At 38.4% G+C, this 27,171-nt stretch overlaps 1 protein-coding gene across 2 annotated transcripts; it reads left to right on the top strand.

Annotated features, from left to right (window-relative positions):
- On the top strand, window positions 1–26,355 carry LOC132795076 (UNC93-like protein). Of its 2 annotated transcripts, none has more exons than XM_060805513.1 (6): window positions 1–1,225; window positions 17,663–17,874; window positions 23,219–23,353; window positions 23,453–23,858; window positions 23,939–24,795; window positions 24,877–26,355. In XM_060805513.1, exons 2-6 carry the CDS (start codon window positions 17,827–17,829, stop codon window positions 25,042–25,044), a joined length of 1,614 nt encoding a protein of 537 aa, XP_060661496.1. In that variant the 5' UTR covers window positions 1–1,225; window positions 17,663–17,826; the 3' UTR covers window positions 25,045–26,355. The 2 variants fall into 2 exon arrangements, with proteins under 2 accessions (XP_060661496.1, XP_060661497.1); XM_060805514.1 differs by lacking the exon at window positions 1–1,225 and adding an exon at window positions 14,072–14,164.
- The last annotated feature ends 816 nt before the right edge of the window (window positions 26,356–27,171 follow it).

Genomic DNA, 27,171 nt, shown 5'->3' with positions numbered 1-27,171 from the left:
CATTCCCAAGCCGAACGCCAACAACAGCTGCCGTCTCTCCACAGACAGACAGAAAGAAAAAAAAAACACGCTCTACACTCACACACAGTCACGATCAGCCGCAGCGATCAACGATCTACGATAACGAGCAGCTGTTTTGGGCCCGTTGTTGTCAGCAGTGTCAGTTATCTGGCCGCATCTCGCTTCTCGCAAATTTCCATCAGTCGCCGACGTCGACGCAGCAGCCGCAGCAGCAACTTCTCCCAGCTTCGGCGCGCCCGCAAAGGCAACAAGTGCAAAAGTGAAGTGAACTCCAAAGACACGAGTGCGCGAAAAAAAATACGAATACGAACACGAATCGAATTCGCTCGTTCGTTCGTAACTCTCTCTCACTCTCTCAGTCTGGCAAACTCTCTCGGGTCGCATTCGGCTTTGAGTTCGTGTCGTCGCTCTGCCTTCGTGTTTGGCTCGCGCGCCGCTTCACTCGCATTGTAAATTACTTGCAAAGTTAATTTTAGTCTCGGCTTTTAATACCGTTTTAGTGCGTTTTCGAGTTGGTCGTGTTTTTTGTTACCAACAAACCAAAAAAAAAAAATAAAAAATAACTAATTGAAAAATTCCAAAAACACAAAATAATAATCAAAATATTACAAATTTTTGAATGAAACAATAATTTCAACAACAAAACCAACTACACAAATATTCTGTGTGCTAAAACTTTAACATTTTTTCAACGAACATATTTTTTTTGCGGTTTTTTTTTTCTTAAATTTGATTTGAATTAAACGCGACAATAAGACTCTATTTTTTTTGATTCCTCAAATTGGAAATTAAACGGAAATGTAAGCTACTCGCCCCCGCCAAACCCGAGCCTCGCTTCCTGTAAATTAAGAACAGTTTTTTTTTATCGTCGTTTGATCGCCGCAATTACATAACTTTCAACTGCAAGTACAAAATACATAAAATTCAGCAACAAAAATAAAAATAAAGCAAAAACAATTAAAATTTAAATCAAAGAAATAAATTAAATTTCATTTGAAACGAACAAAATAATATCGTAAACAATTTAAAACAACAATCAAAAAGCCAATCGAGACGGAAGTGTTTTTTTTACAAAGCGGCGCATCCTGTTTGAGCTTTTCACACACACACACACACAGACAGACAGACATAAATACGAACTCTGATACACACGCACACAGAAGTAACTGGCTGGCTCTCTTTGCGTATAAGAGTTGTGATCACGGTAAGTAAATATTGCACAAAACTATGAAATTGTTGTAATGTATAAGACCAAGAGTATTTGTCTATCGAAGGATTAGCAGAGTAGAGAGTAGATGGCAGCTAGCCAGTATAAGAATGCGGCGCACTTGCTGCGTATAAGAGTGGCACTAGCAGCGTAGCATCGTAGCAGCGACAGTGCAAGTGAAACCAAGCACACACAGAAATAACAATAATAAACAAATATTGCAATGTGCAATGTGCACAGTGTGTTTTAGTAACAGAAACCATAAATAACGCGTCTCTGAGCCAACACAAGTATACTATTATCAAACAGTTCTAATGAAAACAGTAAAACACGAAAGAAAAAGCAAAAAAAAAAAAAAAAAACGACAAGAAAATAGAAAAAAGAAAAACCCCCTTAGAGCTCGGGCAACAGCTGTAAAGGTTTCGCTCTCTTTCCCTTTCCCACTCGCACTCGCTCTCTCTTTCTCTCTCTTTCTCTGTTGCTCTCAATGTGCAGTGAGCTAAGCTCGTAAAATAAAATGCAAAAAAAAAGAAAAACGATAAATAAATAAATAAGTTCGAGGCATTGCCTAACTCAACAAGAAAAAAGGAAAAAACAAGAGTAAATAAATATTGATGATTTGTATTTTTTAAGTTTTTTTTCTGTGACTCAAAAAGAGCAAATTGACAAGAAGATGTTGTGTGTTGGGCTATCGATGCCGGTTTTGGCAGGCTAGTGTCGGTTAAGAAACAAAAAAAGAAAAAAATATATAAGACAAACAAAAGTGTGTGTGTGTGCGGAGACTTTAATTGTTTTGCAATTAACAAAACGACAGAGACGCAGACGCAGAAGCAGACGCAAACGAAGACAGACTACCGATTGCCTTCTCAGCCCCCATCCACCCCTTCCATCTATACCAAATGTGGCCATGTGACGAACGTCGCTCGTATCTGATGGATACGTTTGGCATGCGCACTGCATGAGGTGTCTCGTTATTTAAGCGATCAACGCACATGCGCCGCTTTTCAATGCCCAGCCACCGCCCAGCGTCCACCTCCACCTCCCCCTCTCTCTCTCTCTCACACTATTTTTTTGCACTCCTAGCAAATCAGCATAGAAAACTTTCACTGATGACGACGTTCCACACACTTGAACAGTTTTAGTTTCAATTTCAGTTTCAATCTTTTGAATAACTCCAATATAATTTAAGTTACAAAACGGATTTCCGCCGCTGCAAATTATCCACTTCCAAGACAATTTGCATAAATGCTGTAACGATAACAAATCAAAAAAAAACAACAACAACAAAGGCACAAAAAATGCGCAAAGTTCTAATTAAATGTAGTTACAACTGCGAGCAGCAGCAGCAACAGCAACAGCAACAATAACAAACAAACAAAAAATTAATTAGCATTTTTTGGAGAGCGACAAAAAGGTGAGAAAATGATTTCTACTTGAATGGCGACGATAGCGATAAAGACGTAGACAGAGACAGAGACAGATACAGAGACAGGGGCAAGAGGTAGGAGGCAAGAGGCAAGTCAAGTGCCCACTTGAGTGGAAAATCAATGTACTTCCGTAAAATCGCCAAACACAGATACAGATACTGAGATACTCAGATACAACTACAGATACAATGCGAAGATACTAAACAGCAAACATTCTACAATGCACTTTGTTGTCGTTGGTGCTGATTTCGTTCATAAATAATCATAATACTATTTTGTAGTAGGAACTGGCATGGCATTAAAATCAGTTAACTAATTCCACAATTTGAATAACTCTCGTTTCATCATTTGTTCTCGACACAGTCAGAACAAATCGCACAAATTAATGCGAATACGCGATCTCAGGTTCCTTATGCCTCACGCCTTATATAACTCTTATATTCGCTATTCAGTTTTTGGTTTTGCTTTTGGTTTTTTGGCGAGTTATGGCCCATTAAATCGTTATTAGATCAGTTTATTGCCATGTCACATAATATTCAATAAAATGCCTCGAGAGTAGTTTCAGTTTCAGTTTTTTGTATTTTTTATTACTAATTTGCGTGCTAGTTGCAAACGCAAACGCAAATATTTGTTAATTTATTGCAAGTGCATTAAATAACAGGCAATTATTCGATTAGTATTTCAATTTATTAATTGCACAAATTATATGATAATGTCATATTTTCATATTCCCTTTTTATTGCCAGTTTTTATATTCTCAATTTTGACCCATTTTCCATCACACTTTTCATAAGTTTTACGACTTATAATATTTTCTATATTTATTTCATTTTGCGGCCATAATTTGTGCACCGCTGACACATCTGTCACATAAATTCTTAAATTTTAATTATATATTTTTTTGCAATCATTTTGCCAATAAATAATAGAAAGGAGAAAACAGTTTCAATTTACTGTGAAAATGGCGATCGCAAGCCTTTGACACAGCTTCAAAGAATTTTCAGTGTTGTGTAACGGCGTGCTTTTAGCAATTGAGCGTGCTCGACTACCAGAGACACTGAGACAACTATTTAACTATGATTTCTTCTTCATATTTTGGAAAACAGTTTCAATTTAGTCTAGAAATAGCAATCGCAAGCCTTTGAGACGGCTTCAAAGAATTCTCAGTGTTGTGTAACGCTGTGCTTTTGGCAATTGAGCGTGCTCGACTACCAGAGACACTGAGACAACTATTTAACTATGATTTCTCCTTCATATTTTGGAAAACAGTTTCAATTTAGTCTAGAAATAGCAATCGCAAGCCTTTGACACGGCTTCAAAGAATTTTCAGTGTTGTGTATCGCTGTGCTGTTGGCAATTGAGCATGCTCGACTGCCAGAGACGCTGAGTCAAATATTAAATTATGACTTTTTTCTTATGTATTTAGGAAAACAGTTTAAATTGTCTATAGAAATGGCGATCGCAAGCCTTTGATAGGGCTTCAAATGAGGCATTGCGGAATTCTCAGTGTTGTGTAACGCTGTGCTGTTGGCAATTGAGCATGCTCGACTGCCAGAGATGCCGTGTCAACTATTAAATTCGGATTTTTCTCCTATATATTTCGCTATTTAAAGTGTTTAATTAATATTTAGATTATTTTCCACATTTCTTTTTTTGGTTTTTGGCAGTGTGCTCTTTAATTATATGGTTATTTATATAATTTATTATATGGCATGCATTTACTTATGCATTCAGTTTTTACATAAGTCGCAGCCTGTTTTCGATGCATTCCCATTTTTGTAGTTGTTTTTGTTTTTGTTGTTGTTTTTTTTTTGTTGCCGCTTCCTTTGATTTCTCGCCTCACAAAAAACTTTCGCCCTTTTCGTCTGTAATAAGCTTTTGTTGCTTTTATTGTTTGTTGTTTGCCTGTTTGTTATTAATGTTTTTTCGTGCACATTTTGCGCAATTTCTTGACTGCGCTCCTTTCCACAAATCTCGCTGCAGATGACGTGTTTTTTTTGTTTTTTTTGTTGCTGTTGTAAAATGTTGATAATAATTTCAGTGTCTCTCTCGTCTCGGTTGTTGTGTGTTTTTTATCACAGCGATCGTTTGCACAAGTCGCCTCCCCCTTCCCACTCCCATGGCTGCTTGGCTGCTTGGCTGCTGGTGATGAGCAGTTGGCAGATTGACTTTATTACTCATACGCCCCATGTGCGTTGGTCTGCGTGTTGTCTTGTGTGGTACGGCAGGTGCCAAACAAGCGCACAAATATTTGGACACGCCCGTTAATACAATTTGCAAATAATTTATGTGCACTTGAAATTAACAAGCAACAAGAGCAACAAGAGCCAACAACACCAACAAACTGGAGCGACCCGGCAGACTTTTTCTGCTGTCGACTTCTTTTGTTATGCTATGTGTTATCACTTCATTAAGAGTCGAAAAGTTGCCGATATGGTCGCCGCAGCAAAAACACGCCTTGAAAATGATGTTGATGTTGCTGTTGCTATTGATGATCAACTCAACTCGAGTGGAACATGAACAATAGATAGACAACGTCTTGCATATTTTTAACAAAAAAAAAAAAAAAAAAAAAAGAGAAAAAGAAATCATACAGACACTCAATTTGCATGTCTAAAATTGATGGCTAATCAGCTCGATAATCAGACCAACCAAAAAGATGAAAAAAAAAAAACAGCACTAATGATGAGCAGGTTCCTCTGAGAAATTTGTTGTTGTTGTTGTTGTTGTTGTGTAGAGAGTGCAAGTGCAAGTTGGAAACCTTGATTTCGTATGAATCATTCTACACACAGGCAGAAAAAAAAAACAAACAACAAAATAAAGCTGTTGTTTAGTGTGTACACTAAACAACATTGCAGCCATGTTAAGATTGCATAAGCCACCAAAAAAAATACAAAATACAAAATACAAATCGAATCCAACAACAGCAACAGCAACAAGAGCAACACAACAACAATAAAACACATCCAACAACAGCAGCCCTGATCGCAAACTTGTTTTCATTTTGTATTTCGCTTTTTCGTTTTTCGTTTTTCTTTCGCTGTAAACGAAATGAATATTAATAATAATAAAAAGGCAAAAGTTTAAAATGCGACGACCTTAGAATGTTTTTGTTTTCGATTTTTCGTTTTTCGTCTTTTTTTTTTTGGGGCTGTTTCAAGGCACGAGCGGAAAAACGCAGCTTGGTAAATTTCCATGGGAAAAACTTGGACTTTGTTTGGCTTTCACTTGACGACGCGACGATGACGATGACGATGACGATGATCTTTTGCGTTTGCTTTTGTTTGTTTGTGGCTGCTCTCGGTGTGATGATGATGTTGTTGATGTTCTTGATAAAGCAACAACAGCAACATTAACAAGAAACGCATTTATGGCCAAACGTTTATTGTTATTTATAGCCAAATAATTGCTGATAAGCGAGAGCGAGAGACGATGACGAAGAACCTCTCATGACTCTTTGTCCAAAGCTGCCAACTTGCCACGTTGATGAGCCGCCAGCCACCAGATCATTTTGCACCCAAAAAAAAAAAAAAAAAACACAGCTCCTCCGATAAGATTTAGCGATTTCACAACAGACGAACTATAGCTAACAGATACAGTTACACTTGAAGATACAGATATAGATACAGATACAGATACAGATAGAGAAAACTAGCAAATTCTGCGTGTCAACTGTGTATTTATAATATATTCTCAGACTTTTTATGTTTGCTTATTCGCATGATAATGCGACACGAATCCTGAGTCATGCCAACTGACAACTTCGAGTGCTCCAAATTCAATAAACATGATGAACAGATCACGAAAAGTACTTTGCCAAAAATAGGTGTGAATTTGAATTGGGCAAGCATAATTAATAAATACATATTATCGATTGCTGTCGATAGTAATGTAAATAAATAACTCTAGCTTTATTTTTATGCTTTTTGTGACACTTATTTCTTTGATTGACAATTGATTCAATAAAAGTTGATTAGAACTCTTGAATACGCATAATCAATTAGAACCTGTTATCGATTATTATCGATAGTAAGACAAATAGTTAAATAGCTTTATTTCTATGATTTTTGTGGTTCATATTTCTTGGATTTTTCACGTAATATAAGAAATAAATTCAATAAAAGTTTACTAGAACTCTTCATCAATTTCTAAAGTTCTCGATTATTATCGATAGTAAGGAAAACAGTTAACTAGCTTTACATCCATGATTTTTATTATTTCTTCGGTACTTATTGCTTTGATTGACAAGTGATTTAAACAATTTTGTTGGCCTTTCCCAGCCACACAAAACCGGACAACCAAAAAGAGCTAAGAAGTGAGTAAAAGGGGAAAGGGGTGTGGAAAGGAGGGGAGGCCATATCGTTGTTGCCTCATTAGCATCATTGGATTGACAGTTTTTACAAATGAGACGCCAATGAGAGGGCACAAACAAGCATGGCTAAAAATACACAACAAAAAGCAAAAGAAAAGAAATCGCACAACACAACAATTGAAATTGAAGCTGTGTTTGCTTCGTTTTTTTTCTTCTTTTTTTTGCCTCGTTGGACAAACACTTAATGATCCGAGCTAAGAACGCGCAGCATTTTGATTTATACGACGTAAAAACGCCACTCTTCAAAATAATAATAATAATAATAATAATGTGATCAAATCCCGGATAGGTGCGACGCACACAAACACCTGTCGTCTTTAATGACAAGGCAATTTGCAAGAGCTCGGAGATCTGAGCTCCAAGCTCTGAGCTCGCGCCATAATCACTCCAAAGAACCCACGACAACGACGTCGACGTCGGCTACTTATCAAGCAGATTCCCAAAACCAAAAAAAAAGCACAAAAATATCAAAAGCCAAAAGAGAATCATTCTTAATGCCAACTGGGCAAACAAGACCCAAAAGCTGAACAATTTTTTGGCCAAAAAAAAAACAAAAAGTAGAAGAGCGAAAAAAAAACGCCTTCCGAAAGTCAAATGAAGTGTAAAACCTTGGGCGGCGGCGGCTAATCGACAAAATGGGCGAAAATAAAAAGAAGGCAGCAAAAATGAGACAAAAACAACAAACGAAAACGTAGACAGCAAAGATAAATAGAGAAGAAGAAATAAAACAAAAACTGGGCTAAGCAAAGAAAACGGAGGCTAAAATAATAATTATAAAACATGGGGCCGCACTTGTTGTCGCTGTTTTTCCCTCATTTCTCATAAATAATATGCTATATAAGTAATTACTATTCTTACGATTGCTGTTGAAATAAACCGCGGCAATAAAAAAAACAGTAACTAAAATAAAAAAAAACGTATACTATATAAAAAAATCTAACTTAAATCTGTCCGCCAAAAGCGGAAGTTATTATGAGAGATAAAAACGGCGACGACGACGACGACGACGACAGCGACAGCGACAGCTTACAACGTAAATAAAACTAAGTAAAAATTAAAAAAAAAAATCGGGGGGAGAAAAAAAAGTATTAACAAATTGTTTCGCAGCGAATTTTTGCAGCACAAATTGAAATTGAATTGAAATTGAACTCAATGCAATGTTTAGTTTTTTTGTTTGTTTGCTTAGAACTTTGTTGGAGTTTAGTTATTATTAACTGTTGTTGTTGCAATTGCAGTTTCGTTGTTTTCGTTGTTGTTGTTGTTCTGGTTGCTGTTGTTGATGTTGCTGCTGTTGCCACTAATTGCATTCTAATCGGCGACGAAGGTCTCGGTCTCGGTCTCGGCCGCGGCCGCGATGGCGGTCGCAGTCGCGCTCTGGCAACAGTACAACAGCAAAAACACACACAGTGACACACACACACACACTCAGACACAGTCAGACACTCAGACACACACACACACATAGTTAGAGAGACAGTCAGACAGACAGTCATAGATAGATAGATAGATAGAAGTGCAACAAAAACAAAATTCATTCGTTTAGTTTGCGCTGTGGGAAGCAGTTGGCCAAGACGCATCTCAGCAGCAGCATCGGTGACTGACCACAGCAATAGCAACAGCAACAGCAACAGCAAATCGCGACAGCAACATTTGCACTTGCACCCGGTGCGTATGTGTGATATTTTCGCCAAGAGGTTTGTGTAGCATGTGCGAGAATAAATTTCTTGTTGTTTTTTTTCTTTTCCTCCCCCTTATTTACCATCTTCTCGTGTCTTCCTACTTTCTTGTGCATTCCTTTATTTTGTTGTTTGCTTGCATTTTTGTGTGTGTGCCCACAGCGCGTATGCGCAACAAACAGAAACCGAAACAGAAACAGAAACAGAAACTTGCCCTAGAATATTGCGAGTACTTGGATCGTCGATCTCTTCGCTGGCTTTGTGCCAAGCACTTTTCGTATTTATTTGTTGTTGATGCCTTGTTGATAAAAATCATTGGACGACGTGCCTAATAACAACATTATATTATTATGTTTTCTTTTTGGCAACAACAAATTTCACAAGCGAGAAAGTGTTGTAAATTTAGCAGTCAAGTTCAAATCGAATAATGCAAATAACAAATCAAACTACTCGATTATTAAACTCTCTGCAAAGAGTTGACTGAACTCGGAGCAAAAAAGCAAGAAACAAAAACAAAGTTAGGACAGTAATTATACGCAATTAGTTAATAACAATTGACAATTGTCAATTCGAACTTGGCTTCGGGCGAAAAACAAAAGACCAAAAATGAAAAAAGGCAGCAAAAATAATTGCTTGTCGTTGTTGTTTAATTATTAGCATTAATTTGCCATTGTTGTTATTGTTGCTGTTGTTGCTTCTGCTGTTTGGCATCTAGTTGTAGTTAATTATTAGGCTTTTGGCCCATTGGCTGCAAATGCGACAATTTGCGCCATAAATAGATTTTTTGGCCATTGGCCATTCGCTTGGCTGCAAAGTGAACAAGCTGCGACAACGTTTTTGAGGGACGTCAATGAATCTGACTGCGACACACACACACACACACTCGCACACACACACACACAACTCTAATAATAGTTAATCTACACACATCGCCATTGAAAATTTCTGTTTAGTTTTTTTGTTTTCCAATTTTTTTGCCGCTGATCGTTGAGATTTCGTGGGAGTACTGAGGAAATTGACAGTTACGGAGCAGCGGGAAAGGGGTTATACAGAGGGGCGGGGAGAGGGGAGTCATGGCGGGCGGCACTTTGGATGTGAGCCATTTGCATTGTGCTAGGTAAATTGAAAAGAGCAACAAATACAACAAACAGGCAGCAAAGCAGCACACAAAAATAATAAAATAACAGCGAAAATCACAGAAAATTAACACGCAACTGTGCACACAATAATCGTATTAATAACAATGATTTTGTTTTTATTAACGTATTATTTTTTTTTTATTTATTTATTTTATCACAAACATACGTTTGTGTGTGTGGCATGCAAACATTACTTGACTGTCTCTCTGGCTTTTCCAGCCTGTTGCCAATTTCCGTCCTCGTTCTTCGAGTGCTTCGCGTGACTTTCAAGCCATAAACTACAACAGAGAGAGAGAGAGAGTGTGAGTGTTTGTGTGTGTGTGTGCGAACCCATTATAATCCCTGGCCATATATATAAATGAACATATATAAAACACAGCAGCGAAATCAAAATCACAGCTTAATCAAATTTAAATTGATTGACTTGGCTCCTGCTATAAAGATTATCAAAGCAGCGCAACTGCAAACGAGTCAGCAGAAAGCAACTGTAAATCGTTCTTATCGTTGGCAAATTCTCACTCGCACACTCTGATAAGTTTATACGCGACTAACTCACATAACTGCTTAGATTTACGATCGGCTATTTAGCTTTGATTTCTTTTTTTGCTTCGCTTTTTTTTTGTTTCTACAACTCATTTTCGGGGGCACAAAGATCAGGCGAGAATTTCAGCGGAATTTCACAAAACGCTTAAATATATTACCCCTCTAAAAAAGAAAAGAGACTAGAAACTTTTAAATTTAAACGCTTGCAAAATCTTCTTCAACATGAATTGCAATAAAATATTGCATTTTATATAATTTCATTGAATAACTACAGCGAGAACTTTGCGTGTGCCATTTTAATTAAACTGCAATAATTATCAGACAAAGTGACGCTGTAAATAAGGCTGCAACTTTGTTGATTGCACTATCAATGCAGTGCATATTAGTGACTGTCTCGACTAGCAGATACCTCGCACACACACAGGATAAATTGGGAGTCAATTAGTTGAGTAAACATCGATACGTATACGTAATATTGTCGGCGCCTTATTGATTATGGAAATGGTTGCTGCTGCTTGTCGCTTTAATTAAAAATCAAACTCAAAAAATACAATACAAAAAAAAAAATCATATTCAATTCAATAATAAAATATGCCAGCAAACAGCTAACAACAACAATGACAATAACAAGAGGCTAAAGCGAAGCAAATTTTTGAAGTATCGCGCTTAATGAAATGAAATCAGCAGCTAAAAATGTTGGCTAAAAATAGTCGAAAAATACCTGGACACAACAAAAAAAAACCTGTACCGAAGTCCACTTCACTTCGCCATCGACAGAGTGAGAAGGCAGGATTGTGATAGAAAGAGAGAGAGAGAGAGACAGTTTGTTAGATGAAGGAAGGCGCAATACACGTGACTCGCAGAAAATATACAAGACTGAAAGAAAAAAAATGGTTCGATCAAGAGTTGTACGCATCTATTGAATTTGTACAATATGGCACACAAAAATCTACATAAATATGTACTATATAGAAAACTCGATAAAAATGTGCAGTGCACAGGTGGCACTATGAGTTGAATATGAGTTTTATCTTTTTGTGTTCAACAGCTGCTGGTAATGCCCTCTGAATGGGGCTGAATCGCTGCTATTTATAGGTAAGAGCACTTACAGTTAATGCTCCCTTTATATGGTTTTGGTTTTTGGTTGGTAAAGGGGTTCAAGTTCACCAAGCCGACAATTGAATGACTGACTAACTGACTGACGGACTGAGTCATTATTCCCACTGCTGTTGCACTTCATTAGTCGAGTTAATCGTGTTTGCTTGATTTGAAGTAATTATTCGATTATCACTAATCGATAATTACGTCGCACTTGTGCTCTCGTAATTTCCATTTCTCAAAATCACTTAATTCTTTCTTACTTAATCATATCGAACGAAAAACCTCTTCAGCGTTATCTTCTTCAAGTCTGAACAATGTGTTCCTCCCATGTAATGTGCTTGATAAGTTTAAGTCGCTTTATTAAATCAAACGATTAGCAGCAATTGACGTTTTGCAACACTGGTGATCTTAAGTCTTTGTGTGACATTTTGCAATATTGTCGATTTCAATGCCATTTCTTCATTTGGATTTCTGAATCTTGGTCGATTTCAATGCCAGTTGTTTATTTAGCATTTTGTAACACTGTCGCAACTTATTCAATTGACGTTCTGCAACACTCACGATGCCGATTTCAATGCCATTTCTTCAAGTGACTTTTGGCAACTCAATCGATTCCAATGGCAGTTTTTCATTAAGCGTTTTGCAACACTTGCTTTTTAATACAATTGATCCATTGGCGTTTTGCAACACTCACGATGCCGATTTCAATGCCATTTCTTCAATTGGCATTTAACTAGGTCACAGCCGCAAAGCAAAGCCGCCTCTCTAGCTATCAATCTTCAGCTCTCTTCAACCGTAGGGTTGTTGCCCCGCACCGTTTTGGCACTCATCTTTCTAGTCCACTTGAGCGTCAGATGAATGACTGACAACACTGACAACACTGTTGTTGTTGTCAACAACTGTAGTTGTAGTTGAAGTTGTTGTACGGCACAATACACGTGTCAAGTGCGCTGAGCTTACCCTTCAACTTATCCGCGTATTGACACAATTGTTGCAGCGGGCAGGCAGGGTTGCCAACCTATGCAAATAATTGCCAAAATTAAAACTGCTACATTAACTCACACACACTTCGAGTGTCTGTGTCGCTGTGTCTCAAGTGTGCCACTTTATTGATTCAAATGTTGCTTCTTTTTCGTATTTTATATATTTCTTTATTCGTTTTTTTCCATTATCTGATTCTTGACGTGTATGTAACGTGTCAACACCGCAGGGTTGCCAGCTCTCAAAAGACAATCAAACACACTGTCAAAGTCTGTTTGGTTTGCTTTCATTAAGTGTAAGAGCACTTGAATGGCTAAAGTGCCACTTTATTGTGAAAAAAAAGTGAGTGTTTCTCTTGATTTTGCTCGTTTGTTGTTTTAGGCACACACACAAAAAGTAACGAGTAACGTGGCCTCAGGGTTGCCAAATCAAAAGAGCAGCTACTCGTTAGTTTGCAACGAGTGCGTGGCAAGGAAGTGCAATATTAATTTGCTTAAGTGGCTTCCACTTCATCTACTCGTTAGCTGCGCACTCGTTAATTAGCAACGAGTGTCGAGTTTTGATTTCAATCACCAACGTAACCTGATCCATTTTGTGCCCTCTTATGTGTATCTATCTATCGATCTATCAATCGTCTGCTATTCGTGGCTTCCTGAGTAAGACACTTGAGCAGTCAAGTGGCGACCATTTGCACGCCACAATAGATTTAGTCATTCAGCAAGTGGGGGCAATTAAAATGAAATGGAAACCAAAAAAATCGTAACACGGTATCGATAATAAAAAAACACACCAAAAATCACAAGCTTTGGGGCGATTTGTCCACCTGACTTCCAAATAACTTGCGCCCAATCATCATCATCAACGGGGGAATTAATCACAATAATTTATGATCTGCGACAAATCACAGCGCATAATCACGCGCTAATAACGTTTGGGGGGACTGTCCAAGCGCGCAGCAAGTTGTGATAAAGCCGATAGACGGCGATAGGGGCGATGATAAGGTTTTTCTTTCAAGACAAGTCCAAGTCAGATGAGCTGTGATGTTGACGCTTTACACTCGGGAATTTTGCCAAACACATACGTGATTACATACACATACATATATATTATATTTGTAGTTTTGTGCTGAGATTTGTTTATGGTTTCACAGCGCGTTTGTGTTTATTAATTAGAATTTATGACCGGCAATTGCGCTACCGCACAGTGACAACAAAATAGCCATTAGATACTTACGGTCTTCAAGACCGTACGCCCAACAATCTTATCTAACTCAGAAGGCAGAAGTAGCAGCAGCAGCTCACCAACCCAGCCAGCTAGCTGAGCTAACGTTTATTCATATAGCCGGCACACGACCGTCTCAAAAGAGTTTCCGATTATTCTAGCGAACGCGAGAGAGAGATAGAGAGAGAGAGAGAGCGAATGACAATCCTCGTTCAATAGATAAAACCTACGTTAAACAGATAACCTTACCCTCTTTTGGACGTCGACTGCGACTGCGACTGCGAAGTTGGCCACACTAATCACTCCAATTAGCTAGAAAGTGCTTTTCGTTTAAAATTCGCACGTTGTCGCCGTTTCTTGGCATTGCATTGCGATCAGTCAATCAGTCCAAGACGACGGACGAAACACAGTTGACAGGAGCTGGGAGCAAGGACAACTGTAACAGCAAAATTGTGTTCTCGTTTAATTCATATAAAGTGAGTGAGTGAGTGAGTGTTGTGAAACAAAGAAACAAAAACACATGCGCGCACGTTGGGCGCCAAATTGCAAAAGACTTCAACCAATACAAAAAAAAAAAAAAATAGAAATCAAGCAAAATGCAAAACAAAATAAACAGCAACAACTAAAATTTGTTTGTACCCAAAAGAGATCGACAAAGAAGGAGAAGAAACTAAAAAAAAAAAACAAAGCGCATGACAAATTCGAATGCATGGCAAATGCAAATACATTGGAAAAGCCCAAAAAAAAAAAAAAAAAACATCAACCAGCAAATACTCTAACCAATTGCAAACGCCTAACGCGTTCTACACAGCTAAGCCAGTCGAGAGCGTATTCAATAGTTATGCATCACTTTCGTAAGCGGCCTCAAATGCCTCAAGAGGTGCTTTACTACATTATCTCTCCCCAGGCAAGCAAAAAGCAAAGGGAGTCAACTGGCTGGCGGGGTTTTTCAACTATTTGTAGTTGGTGTTGTTGTTGCTGCTGTTTTTTGTTTAGTTTTTTTTTGTTTTTTACACATTTATATTTTTTTTTTTTTTGTATTTTTGAAAGGCAGATCGAAGCGCGTTCATTCGCTTGTAAAGGGCAGTCAATGTTTTGCTTTTACAATACACACTTTTTTTCTGTGTCGCGTTGTTTTTTTTTTTTTGTTACTTGTGTGTGGCACATGCCAAAACGTAGCCACTTAAGGCCCAATCTGTATTGTGTGCACACGGATAATGCAGATTACTATATATGCTCGATCTTTTTGTCGATTTCTTGTGTCTTGTGCGTTTTTTATTTGTCGAATTTCAAATTGGGCAACGCAATGTAAACTGGCTCAAACCGCAAAGCCGAGCAACAAGTGTTGCAACTCTCCCGCTCTCTCTCTCTGTGTCTCTCTGTCACTCTTGTTCGGTCTTTTGCTCTTCGTCTCGTTTTCTGTTAGAATAATTAATAAGCACATTATTATTGCTGTGCTGACTGTGTGTGTGTGTTTGTGTGTGGCGCGTGTCGAACCAAAAGTAACGTAAATAAAACAATCATAATAACAACAAAAATGCAGAAAATTGCCAATAATTGCGCCATTTTTGGCTCTGCGATTCAATTGAAACATTTTTTTTTTGTATCATATTCATATTTGATCGCATATGTAGATATACATAGTATGAACACGTACACGATGTACATACGTTTGCCATCGTGTGTACATCGCAACCATCCAGAGGAGTTGTTGCAGCAGTCTCCGACATATTAATACGCTATTTAACTGCCAAGCGATTCGTTTCGACTAGAATTCAGTATTGCAATATGATCGATAGAGAGAAGAGAAGAGAAAAAAACCCCCGCAGAGATCGGCGACCGCAAAAGCCGCAATTAAATACCAGAAATAACAATCTACTCGCAATCGCATATCGATTGTCTATGAGCTGCGACACGTGCTCAACGCAAAGCGAACAAATACCGAAAAATACTCGGAATGGTCGTCAAGTCGTCGTCTCTTAATGACGTCATCGCCATCGCCATCACGATCGAGATCATTATCATTAGGCTGCTCTCCCTCTCTATTATTTTTTTTTTTGTGTATCGTTAATAATGCTTAAGCCTGTTTTTTGAAAAATGATTTGTTGATTTTGTTGCTATTTTCGCACGGTTTTTTCTTTTCAAAAATGCGCACAAAGCGAAATCCGTGTCCGGTAAGTGTTAACCAACACTCACGCTGAACAGACTTCCTTTAAAAGTCGCATTTTAACAGACTTCCTTTAACATCCGCATGTTAACATACGTTTAACAGCTGCATGTTATCGCTTAACAGCGCATCTTCCTTTTGCCCACTCCTCTGTGTTTCGTGTACGCTGTGCGTGTCTGATAATATTTAATAGAGTTGTACGTTTTCCACAGCCGAGACAATTAACAGCCAGAGTAGCGGGATCTGAGCGGCCAAGGCACATACAAATCTATAATCTCTGTAACCAACATTACAGACACAGCTAAGTTGACATTTCAAAAAGCGAACAACATCTCCTTCTTCCCAAACTTCTTGCATGTCTATGTTAATGCTAACCGCTTGGAAAACTAAAAAAAAAGCCAAAGACAAATCATCTTTTATGCCCATTTTTTGTTAGCATATATAAATATTAATTTATTGCCGCCATAATAACTCTGGGCGTTATTATGTTAATTTGTGAACAGTTTTGTTGTTGTTGTTTTTTTATGCCTCTCTCTTCTTGTTAGAATTTCTATGCGAATTATCGCGAATGATGTTTACCTAATTTTTTGCTAGCTCGTTTACTTATCGCTTCATTGAAGCGATCTGTGAATAATCATGGCTTGGCTGTGAAGTCTTTCTACTAATATGCAATTAATTGGATCCGTCTGTCCGTCCGTCCACCTGTCTGTCCGCATAGTAAACAGCGCGCAAAAAAAAATACAGCAAACAGCAAACAAAACATGTATGAGCAGGAAACATGAACTTGAACTCGACTAATTACAGCGATATGACGACGACGACGACGACGAGTTAGTACATATAACAATGGCTAAATGTTAGCCAGATGATGGGAATATATATGGACAGACATTGACTCGGTACTCATGCATACATGTATATATATATATATAGAATTCATATCTGAAAATTGAGTTCGTATTGTCATCATGTTCATGCATGAAAATATTAATAATGGATTTTAATTGCTGGCTTAATCCTCCATGGTCACTAGATCTCTATCCCCCGTATTCTTACACATTGCATGCCAACCTCTAATTGCAATCAATTAACACAAAGTCCTCCATGGTCACCATGGATATAGAGAAAAGAAATTTCAGTGTCAAATCTCTCACTTCCTGCTCAAGTTGTTACTACCAAGCTTTCCTCTTTAAGTTTTAAGAGTTTTTCTTAATTTGAAATATATAAAATTTATCGTGTACTTACAATCGTGTCCAATCAAATCCAATCCCATCCAATCCAACGAAATTTGCGACTATTATGGCTGCAATTTCAATAACGAAAATCTGGCTATCGTCCCGCTGCTGCTGTTGTTGTTGTTGTTGTTGGTTATAATAATGCTTAGCATTATTATTGTTATTGTTATTGTTATTGGCATTGTTGTGACTACAGTATAACACACATGGCATGGCGCACTTATTGCAAATAAGCATCGTATAGCAGTCAACTCTATGTGCTTGCTAATACATATAGTATACGTATATATATAGCATATAGTATAACTCGCGACTTTTTATTATTATTACCCATCTCTCAATGGTGGCTGTAATAAGTTTTCAATTTGAATAATGATCGTATACGCGAGAGACACACACGTGATACGCGATCACTCACAGTTTCGTTTAGTTTGGCTTTTGTGTAACACTGCAAAAATAATAGCTAAAAAAAAAAAAGAACAAAAAACACAAAATGTGTGATTGTTTTATAATCATCATCAAATGGAATGCTATTCAACAACTTCAATTTCTCTTCATTCTTCTCATTACAGCAAAACATTTACATCGTCCAATTTGAGATTGACTGAGGGCCCCCGTAAAATTCTCCCCCAAAATTCCCCACACAGAGAAACAAGTAACTAGAAAAGACAAAAAGACAGCAGACAGAACGTGTTGAGTGGTACAAAAAACTAACAACAACCAAAAAGCCAGCAAAATGACTGGTTTTACCAATGCCGGCTTTGAAAACGATGAGCCCCACAAGGTAAGTCTTTAATATTATCATCATTATGTGTGTTTTGGGGAATAACCAGGAATGATCCACATACACATCAGTATAGTATAGTATATTATATAGTATAGTTTGTAGTGCATAATCAGTAGAGCAAACGAAGTAGTTCTTAAATTCAAATCATTTCTTGACCTATTGTTTAGTCAGTTACGTGTCGCTGAGACACATTATAATGTGCAGTATCAAATTACACGCGGAAAACAAGTTTGCAACAAACTAAACAATATTGTTTCCATATTCATACGTAGTTTGTTGCTGTTGTTGTTGTTTTATGAAAATCGCTCAACTGGAAGACTGGTTCACATAGAACAATGTTGGGTTTGTGAGGAAGGCGTATAATATTAGATCTACATATGTAAATTCCTATAACTAGAATAAAAACAAAAAAAAAAATACTTGTAATATTTTTTCGCTAGATTCATTCATGCGTTGACGAGTGTGTTTTGTGTGTGTGTGTGTGCTTTAAACCCGCCGTTCATTGTCTTTCAAGTGGCTTAGGAATCTGGCTTCGATATAATACAGATATAACACATGACTCCGGGTTTGCCTTCGAGCGACAAGCGCAACACAAAAACACGTAAGAAAGGCGGCAAGGTTTACAGTCTGGATTCGACCTAACGAATACCCGGTACTCTTAATGTACTCACATCACATATGAAATTGATCATCTAGGCTCTTAATGGGAATGTGTATATATATATTTTATTATCATCGCCACAAACAACATTATTCCCTCTCCAGTCCGTTATGGATGCGGGGTATTTCAAAAAGATGATGATAAAGTTTTATAATGACACGCGTCACATTATTTATTAAGTGCCCCCAAAAAATGAAGGAAGTGTATTTCTATATGCTTGTAAGCGAGAAAAAGAGAGGACGACAGAGAGAGAAACACACATGAAATTTACATATATACGAGTATGTATGTAAATGAATGTGATGATCACGAGATTGCCGATGATTGTGATTATGAATTCATCATTCATTTGGAATGATCGCTGTCGTTTGCTTTGCTGGTCGTTGTCGCTCTGTTCGTTGGTCAATTTGGGGCTGCTCTGCTCTCAAGTGCTGTTGGGCACTCCTAAAAAGCAACAACAACTTGAAATAAATTTCACCTCAAGAAACAGAAACAACAGCGACATACAACACAGCTCACAAAAACCCACGCAAAAAAAAAAAAAAGAAAGAAAGAAATGTGACAGCAGAAAGCGCTTAAATACGAATATGAATACGAATACAAATACGAATGCGACTACTCGATAAGTATCTACATACAAAAAACAAAAACAAAAAACATGCAAACACGCAGATATGTTTGTTGTATATATACGATATATATGTAATATATGGTATGCCTGGGCAATAAATGAGCCTGTCCTAATTGAAGCTGAGAGTTTGTTGGTCTTGTTTTTTTTGCGTTGGTTGCTTGAAGGAAATTGCAAGTTGAAAAAGTGAGAATTGGAAATTAGGTCTTGCGCCCAATTGGCCCATTGTCCATTTTTTCCCTTTTTGTTTTTGCCAAGCTGTAGCAGAGTTATTGCACAATTAATTGCGTTTCATAATAATCATAAATATTGGCAATATATAATGAGAGCGTAACGACGGCCCAAAGCAACCAACCAACAACACAGCATCAGCATCTCGACATCAGCAATGTGTGCAAACAATTCAGCCAGCTCCCAAGTACAGTGGACAACAACAGCAACAACAACAGCAAAGCACTTGGTACTGAGAGTTCTCAATGGTTAAACCCGTTTCTGTTTGTTGAGACAACCGACAAAACGCAAAACGCCAAAAACAACAACAACGCAGCGACATTAAAGTTAAGAAACCAGAGAACGGCAACAAATAACCAAACTCAATAACAAATACAAATTTATGTAAAGTCAAAAGACATGTAAAAAAGATGGCGAGAGCGAGCGAGAGACACGAGGCGAGGCAAAACGAAGGCGACGAACGACGGGCTGACAGATCGACGGACAGAGACTGAAAGCCAAAAGGCAAACACGAAACGTGCCGAGTTTAAAAATAAAACAACGCAAATCTCGTGCGCCAGCAGCGCCGCTCTACGCGCTTCTCACTGTCAGAGAGCATGTAACTGGTTTGCAGCGGCATTTTTTCTTATTTTTTTTTTTTTTTGGCTTTGGCTTTGGCTTTTGCTTTTGCTGCTCTTACCTGACGCCGCTGCTGCTACGACTGCTGCTGCTGCTGCTGGTGTTGTTGTAATATTTTATGCTATTTTATGTTTCGCACTTGCTGGCAACGCCATCTAATTACTGTTATTGCACTCACATTCACACTTGCATGATTATTTGTATTACTTACACACTTACACATGCGCACACGCGCTCACACTGCCAGTTGATACGTTTAGTCGATAGGCATTTTCTTAGAAATCGCCAACAGCGACACCTGCCGTACATTACAGGCATCAGCTGTTTTGCTCAGCCGGAGCTGCATTAGTTAATGCCCATATGTCTGTGTGTGTGTGTGTGTGTGTGTGAGGCCGCGACAAAGACGAAACCAAGAGAATTGACGTCGACGACAAAAGCAAAACACAAAAACAAACACAAACAACAACCGTTGTTACAACTTGTTGTTGTTGTCGTCGACGTTGTTGCTGCATCGTAATGACATGCAAATGCCTGTACGATTAGTTATCGATGTTATTTTTATAGACTTGCAATTGCAGTTTGGCAGCTACTTGCGCCCACTGTCTATGTCCGCTAAGTCGGTCAGCTAGCTGCACACACGTTGTTTGTTATTGTTATTGTCGTCCAACTAACTTTATTTCGACAAATTGAAGATCAACCGTTTTATTGGCATTCGCCAATTTTGCGCTTGCGCATTGACATCGATAGCCGATAACTGATAATGGCAATAGACGATAAAGTACTCGATGCCGCTGCCCACACATTTTTGACACGTGCGTGATTCTAGAAAGCTTGCGATGCGCTGGCATGCTGGGCAACTCCGGCGTATGCGTAATATTTCATCAAATGCATGCGCTTGTTGACGTGGCCAACAACAGCAACAACAACATCATGAGCAATCGCGTTCACAACTTTGGTTTGTCCAAAAACTTGTTTTTTTTGTTGTTTTTACTACCTAATTAAATGCAATTTTTGTTTTGTTAAGCGCGCACAACAACAATTACAACAATATCGAATAACAAACAACAAACAATAATAATAACAATAATGGGAAGACATAATAAAAGCAACTTTACAGTTCCACGAATTGACGCATTTAGTTCGTATTGTCATGCATTTTGCATACGATTAGATTCTTTTTTTTTTTGTATTTTTTATGTTTTTTTTTTTAATGTTCGTATTTGTTAAACATTTTTAATTGGTATTTCGATATATATGTATTGATAAGGTCGGGGGAACTTCTTCGCTGCCAAAAAAATTCATTTGCATACAAACAAAACGACTTTGCTGCTCCACACACTCCACACGCTCCTCACACTGCTCGCTCAGCCACCCACCGTGGAGAGTTTGGAGAGTTCACAATCAAGCTGCGTGTGAACCTTTAACAAGCTGCAACTATTATGCGCTAATATTTAAACTACATACGAGATATTGTAAACAACAAAAAAAACACAGAAAAAAAAACTGTAATCGATTTACGACTTGCATAACGCCGCGTGCGCGGTTATTGTAGGTGGTTGAAGGAGTGGGGTGGGGAGTGGTAGGGGGAGGGACGCTGAGCTGAGCTGAGCCACCAAAAACTCAAAACTAAACCGACTGCGGCCCCCGTTAAATGCCAATTACAGTTTCACACACACACGCACACACAACTTTACGTAAATTGCGTTGGCGTTGGCTCAACTACCGCACCACGCTGCCTCCCTCTCCCTCCCCTTCCCCCACTCCCTCTCGCTATCACTCTTCCTCTGCCTCCCTCTGGTCATGTAACCTTCTGAATGGTGCGAACAGCGCATGCAAAATCGCAGCTCAAAGTTGTTGTTATTTTTTTCTGCTTTTTCGGCCAGTTCTACGACTGTGCCCAGAGTTGTTGTTTTAGCTGTGTTAGCTGTACACTCAAACACGCCAACTGTGAGGCTCTGAGACTTTTTAGCTGGCAGGTGCCTTGCGCATTTTTTATGACCATTTAAAGGCCGCGTCGCGCATGCGCAATGTAAAAAATAAGTAATATAAAAAAAAAAAACAAAAAACAAAAAACAAAAACGCGAGCAAATCGCTCGCCTTTAATTTTAGAAACTAAAAGCGTAAACGCGCCAAGACATAAATAATTAATTAACATTGTCCATGCGCCTTGTCCGTCCGCCTGTCCAATCCGTCTCGTGTCTATGGAAAAAGCAAATCAATAAAGCCAACTTAAATACTCTTTAGAAAAACAAAAAACAACAATTATTTGTGAGTACTTATAATAAATACAATATGATATCATAAAGCACAATTCAATTAATCATTTACCTCAACTTAACGAACGTAGATTAGCTCTCAGATAATCTTCGATTTATTTCCTTTTTTGCTGCATAATTTATCATTGCCTAGACACATCTTCGGAAATTCCTTTTAATCTTTAAGCTGCAGTTTATAAATTTTACTTACATCGCAATTTTGCGGAAAAAAACACAATTTGTTGCTTTTTTCCTCTTGACATTAAGAGGTTTATCATTTCTGAAATTGTACTCAGCGAAAAAAAAGCTGCTGTAATATTGATTTTAAAGGTTCATGATCTTAGAAGTGCACGCGCATTTTTTTAAGTAAACACTTCAACTTAAAAATAGCTTTAAATTCGTATGCGAAAATCATTAATTCGAAAATTGAATTGAAGAAATCTTTAGAAATAATAATAATGAAGTTTCGTTTTCGAGAAATTTGCATTTGCAAGATCCGTAGCTTAGTTTGCTTTTGTGCATTTTCAATAGAACGTTTTTAAGATCACCCAACGATATTTTAAGATGATTATTAAATAAGACTTTTTTGCTGATGATATTTAACTGCGTCTTGAGACTTGAAATATTATTGGGGAATTCGCAAGTTAAGTATTATATATAATTTTTTTTGTTTTATTCGCTGTTTTGTTTTTTTGTGGAATATGATATCATATGTGAATCCCCTAGAGAATATAATTCGACAGTTTTTATAGAGCCACTTGCCAAGGCTGTAAATAACGTCAGGTTATTGAGATTGAAATGGGAATTGGAATTGAAATTGGAATTTGGGTAGATGTAATGTGCGACGCCACTGTGCAGACTACAGCACAGAAAACTTGATGATGATGATGATGATGATCGGTGATCACTAACGAAACAAACACAACGTTTATCTGGTTTTATTTTTAGCCAAAAGCTGGTTTCGAGCCCGACACCGCCTCGCTGCGAGAGAAAGTTGTGCTGAATCCGGGCGAGAAATGGCGCATCTTAAAGAATATCTCGATCATCTCGATAGCGTTTATGGTGCAGTTTACCGCGTTTCAGGTGAGTTATCGATCACTCGATTAATTCGATTCGATTCGATTCGTTTCGATTGTAACTTAACAAAACTCTCTTTTTTCGCTGTTTTTCTTTTGGATGTAGGGCACTGCCAATCTACAATCGTCGATCAATGCCAAGGATGGCCTGGGCACCGTGTCGCTGAGTGCCATCTATGCGGCGCTGGTTGTCTCTTGCATCTTCCTGCCCACGCTGATCATTCGTAAGCTGACGGTTAAATGGACGCTCGTTTGCAGCATGCTCTGCTATGCGCCGTACATTGCCTTCCAGCTGTTTCCGCGCTTCTACACTTTGGTGCCCGCGGGCATCTTGGTGGGTATGGGTGCGGCGCCCATGTGGGCATCGAAGGCCACATATCTGACACAGGTGGGGCAGGTGTATGCTAAGATAACAGAACAGGCTGTGGATGCCATAATTGTGCGATTCTTTGGCTTCTTCTTCCTGGCCTGGCAATCCGCTGAGCTCTGGGGCAATCTCATCTCCAGCTTGGGTGAGTCTCCCTTACTCCCTTACTCCCTTATCTACTCCTCCACATTTACCCCTAACTAATCGTAATCCTCTGCTTTCCAGTTCTTTCTAGCGGCGCACATGGTGGCGGCAGCAGTGGTACCAACTCGACCATCAGCGAGGATGATTTGATGTATTGCGGTGCCAACTTCTGCACCACCGGCAACGGCGGTCACGGCAATCTGGAGCGCCCGCCAGAGAACGAGATCTTTGAAATCTCGATGATCTATTTGTCCTGCATTGTGGCAGCCGTCTGCATCATTGCCTTCTTCCTCGATCCCCTGAAACGTTACGGTGAGAACCGCAAGGGTTCCAATTCCGCTGCCGAATTGTCCGGCCTCCAGCTGCTCTCGGCCACATTCCGCCAGATGAAGAAACCCAATCTGCAGCTGCTCATCCCCATCACCATATTCATTGGCATGGAACAGGCGTTCATTGGTGCCGATTTCACTCAGGCCTATGTCGCCTGTGCTTTGGGTGTGCATCAGATTGGCTTCGTCATGATCTGCTTTGGTGTGGTGAATGCTCTCTGCTCGATACTCTTTGGCTCTGTGATGAAGTACATTGGACGCTTGCCCATCATTGTGCTGGGCGCTGTGGTGCACTTTACCCTCATCTCCGTGGAGCTCTTCTGGCGCCCCAATCCCGACAATCCCCTCATCTTCTACGCCATGTCCGGTCTGTGGGGTGTCGGTGATGCCGTATGGCAGACGCAGATCAACGGTCTGTACGGTCTGCTCTTCAGGCGCAACAAGGAGGCTGCCTTCTCCAACTATCGCCTGTGGGAGTCAGCTGGCTTTGTGATCGCCTATGCATATGCCACAACGCTTTGCACCCGCATGAAGTTGTACATTCTGTTGGCTGTGCTGACGTTGGGTTGCATTGGCTACGTCATCGTTGAGATTCTCTACAGAAAGAAGGTACGTTATCCCGATTGCCCGTTATCCCGTTATCCGATTTGCCGCCAGTCGTACTTATCGTTATCGACTCTCTCGTTACAGCAACGCAAGATCAAGAAGCAGGAGCGATTGGAGGCAGCAGAGAAGGAGAAGGAGGCGGCTGCTGCTGCGGCGGCAGCAGAGGCCAATGCCGCCTTTAATGATGGCGTCGAGGAGACAGACGATGAGCTCGATGATCTCGAAGAAGATATTGTAGTCACGCGCCTGTAATGACTACAACCCGCTCCCCCTTCCCCTCCAACCTATATACACACACACACACACAACCCCACTACACTCCGTATTTTGTTAATTGTTGTACGTTCTTTTTGTTTAATTTTTGCCGTCGCCGTCGTTGCGGCTGCGCCATCGCTGTTAACCGTTAACTGTTAACTGTTGAGCATGTTAACAGTCGCAACGCTTAACAGTGCAGTGCACAGTTTACATTACACTGTTAACGCACACACACACAACAACAACAGCGCTTTAACATACGAAGCCGAAAACTGACGAAATAGTCCATAGAGTTGCTGAAGATGAAGCACAAACAGTTTGCGAGTAAGAAAAGTAACAAATTATGAAAATGAAACACACACACACACACACAACCATGCAGAAGAAACTGTTGCATAGCCATAGGCGCACATCAATTTCGATTTGTCGTCGGCCAATTTCGACGACGTGTACGAACTTTATTTTTTCTTGTCGTTTCTAGTTGTCGTAGTACTTAGTACATTCCCCCCCTCCCCGAAAACACAAAGCAAAACAAAAACAGAAAACCATTTTCAAACCTAAAAAAAAAAAAGAAGAAAAAAACGAAATGGCCAATTAACCATGCACCAAGCACTTTGTGTGTGCGTGTGTGTGTGTGTAGATGTGTATACGTGCGTGTGCGTGTGTGTTGCTATGTACAGTTTAAGTGTGTGCGTGTGTGTTTTGCATAACTTTAGTTTGTATATAGTTTGCAAGGAGAGATGAAGTGCGACGACAGAGGGCGCTTTTAAGTTAATGTAGTGTGATTTGCAAGCAATTGTGTGTTAGTCTAGCTCTAAGTACACGCACACACATACACAGTCTCACTCACACACACTCATACACGCATACACTGAGACAGACAGACAGAGAGAGAGAGAGAAAGATGCACCAACACCAACGCACACAATGACAACATGCTGCAGCAGTATGTGTGTCAATATGCCTAATAAATTGTTATTTTATTTTAAATATTAGCATTAAATCTATATGTATAACTATTTTTTTTGATTTTTTCTCTTGGTTGCTGCTAACATAAACAACAAAAAACAAAACAACAACAAACGTGATAATGAAACACACAAACACACACGCACACATACATGCATAAGTTAATGCACACACACAACACACACAGAGTCACAAAATAGTCAAATTTCTAAACTAAAAAAACAAACTGGCCGCAAAACTTTAATCTTAAATACAAACAAAAAAATTAAATAATACAATTAATGTTAAGCAGTCGAAAACAAAAAAAAAAACAAACAAACAAAAAAGATAACAAAAGAATATGAATTGAAGGATGGCAAGCGATTAAAACAAATTTGATAAATGCAAAAGCAAAAAATATAGCATGCAAAATGATAAATACATTTTTTGCTCAGTATTATGTTTTAAACTAAATTTAAGTGAGTTATTGTTTCCTGTTTTTTTATTTACATTTTTTTTGCATACAAAAAAAAAACAAAAAAAAAAAACAAATGAAAAATATTTTTTGAGTTTTGTGTTTTGGAACAAAGTAATAGCAACAACAACAAAAACTGCAAAGAAAAACTCCTTTCGCTTGCAATGATTATTAATTATTATTGTGAATTAATAATGTTGCAAAGACACAATATATATTTTTGTCGTTTTATTTAAAACATAAACAAATGAGAAGTAAAACAAATGAAAACAAAACAAAATATAATTATAATGCATATTATATATATACATTACATTTTTTTTTTTGATTAGCTCTTTAAGTAGTTCATTATATTATGTAAAATATGAAAATAAATAAATGAATATAAATATTTGAAAAAATTATGTTTTATTTCAATATTTTTTTTAATTGCTTACAATTAAAAAAAAACAATAGATTGCGAATGTTTATACGAGAAAAACTTTATTTAATAAAATAAAATATCTGATCTTGATCAAATATATATCGAACATTCTTTACGTAATTACATTTGTAAGATTTAAAAAAAAATACAATTTTGTTTATGCAAATCCAGGTATTATTTTATATTGACTAAAATAAATAATTAATGTTTAAATGTTAATGGATTGCACCAGTATTTTAATTGTGAAAACTATGTTTGGAAAAGTTCTTAAAAGTTG

Source organism: Drosophila nasuta, chromosome X (genome assembly GCF_023558535.2).
Source record: "Drosophila nasuta strain 15112-1781.00 chromosome X, ASM2355853v1, whole genome shotgun sequence".
Classification (NCBI taxonomy): Eukaryota; Metazoa; Arthropoda; class Insecta; order Diptera; family Drosophilidae; genus Drosophila; species Drosophila nasuta.
This window is presented reverse-complemented; position numbering and strand designations above follow the sequence as displayed.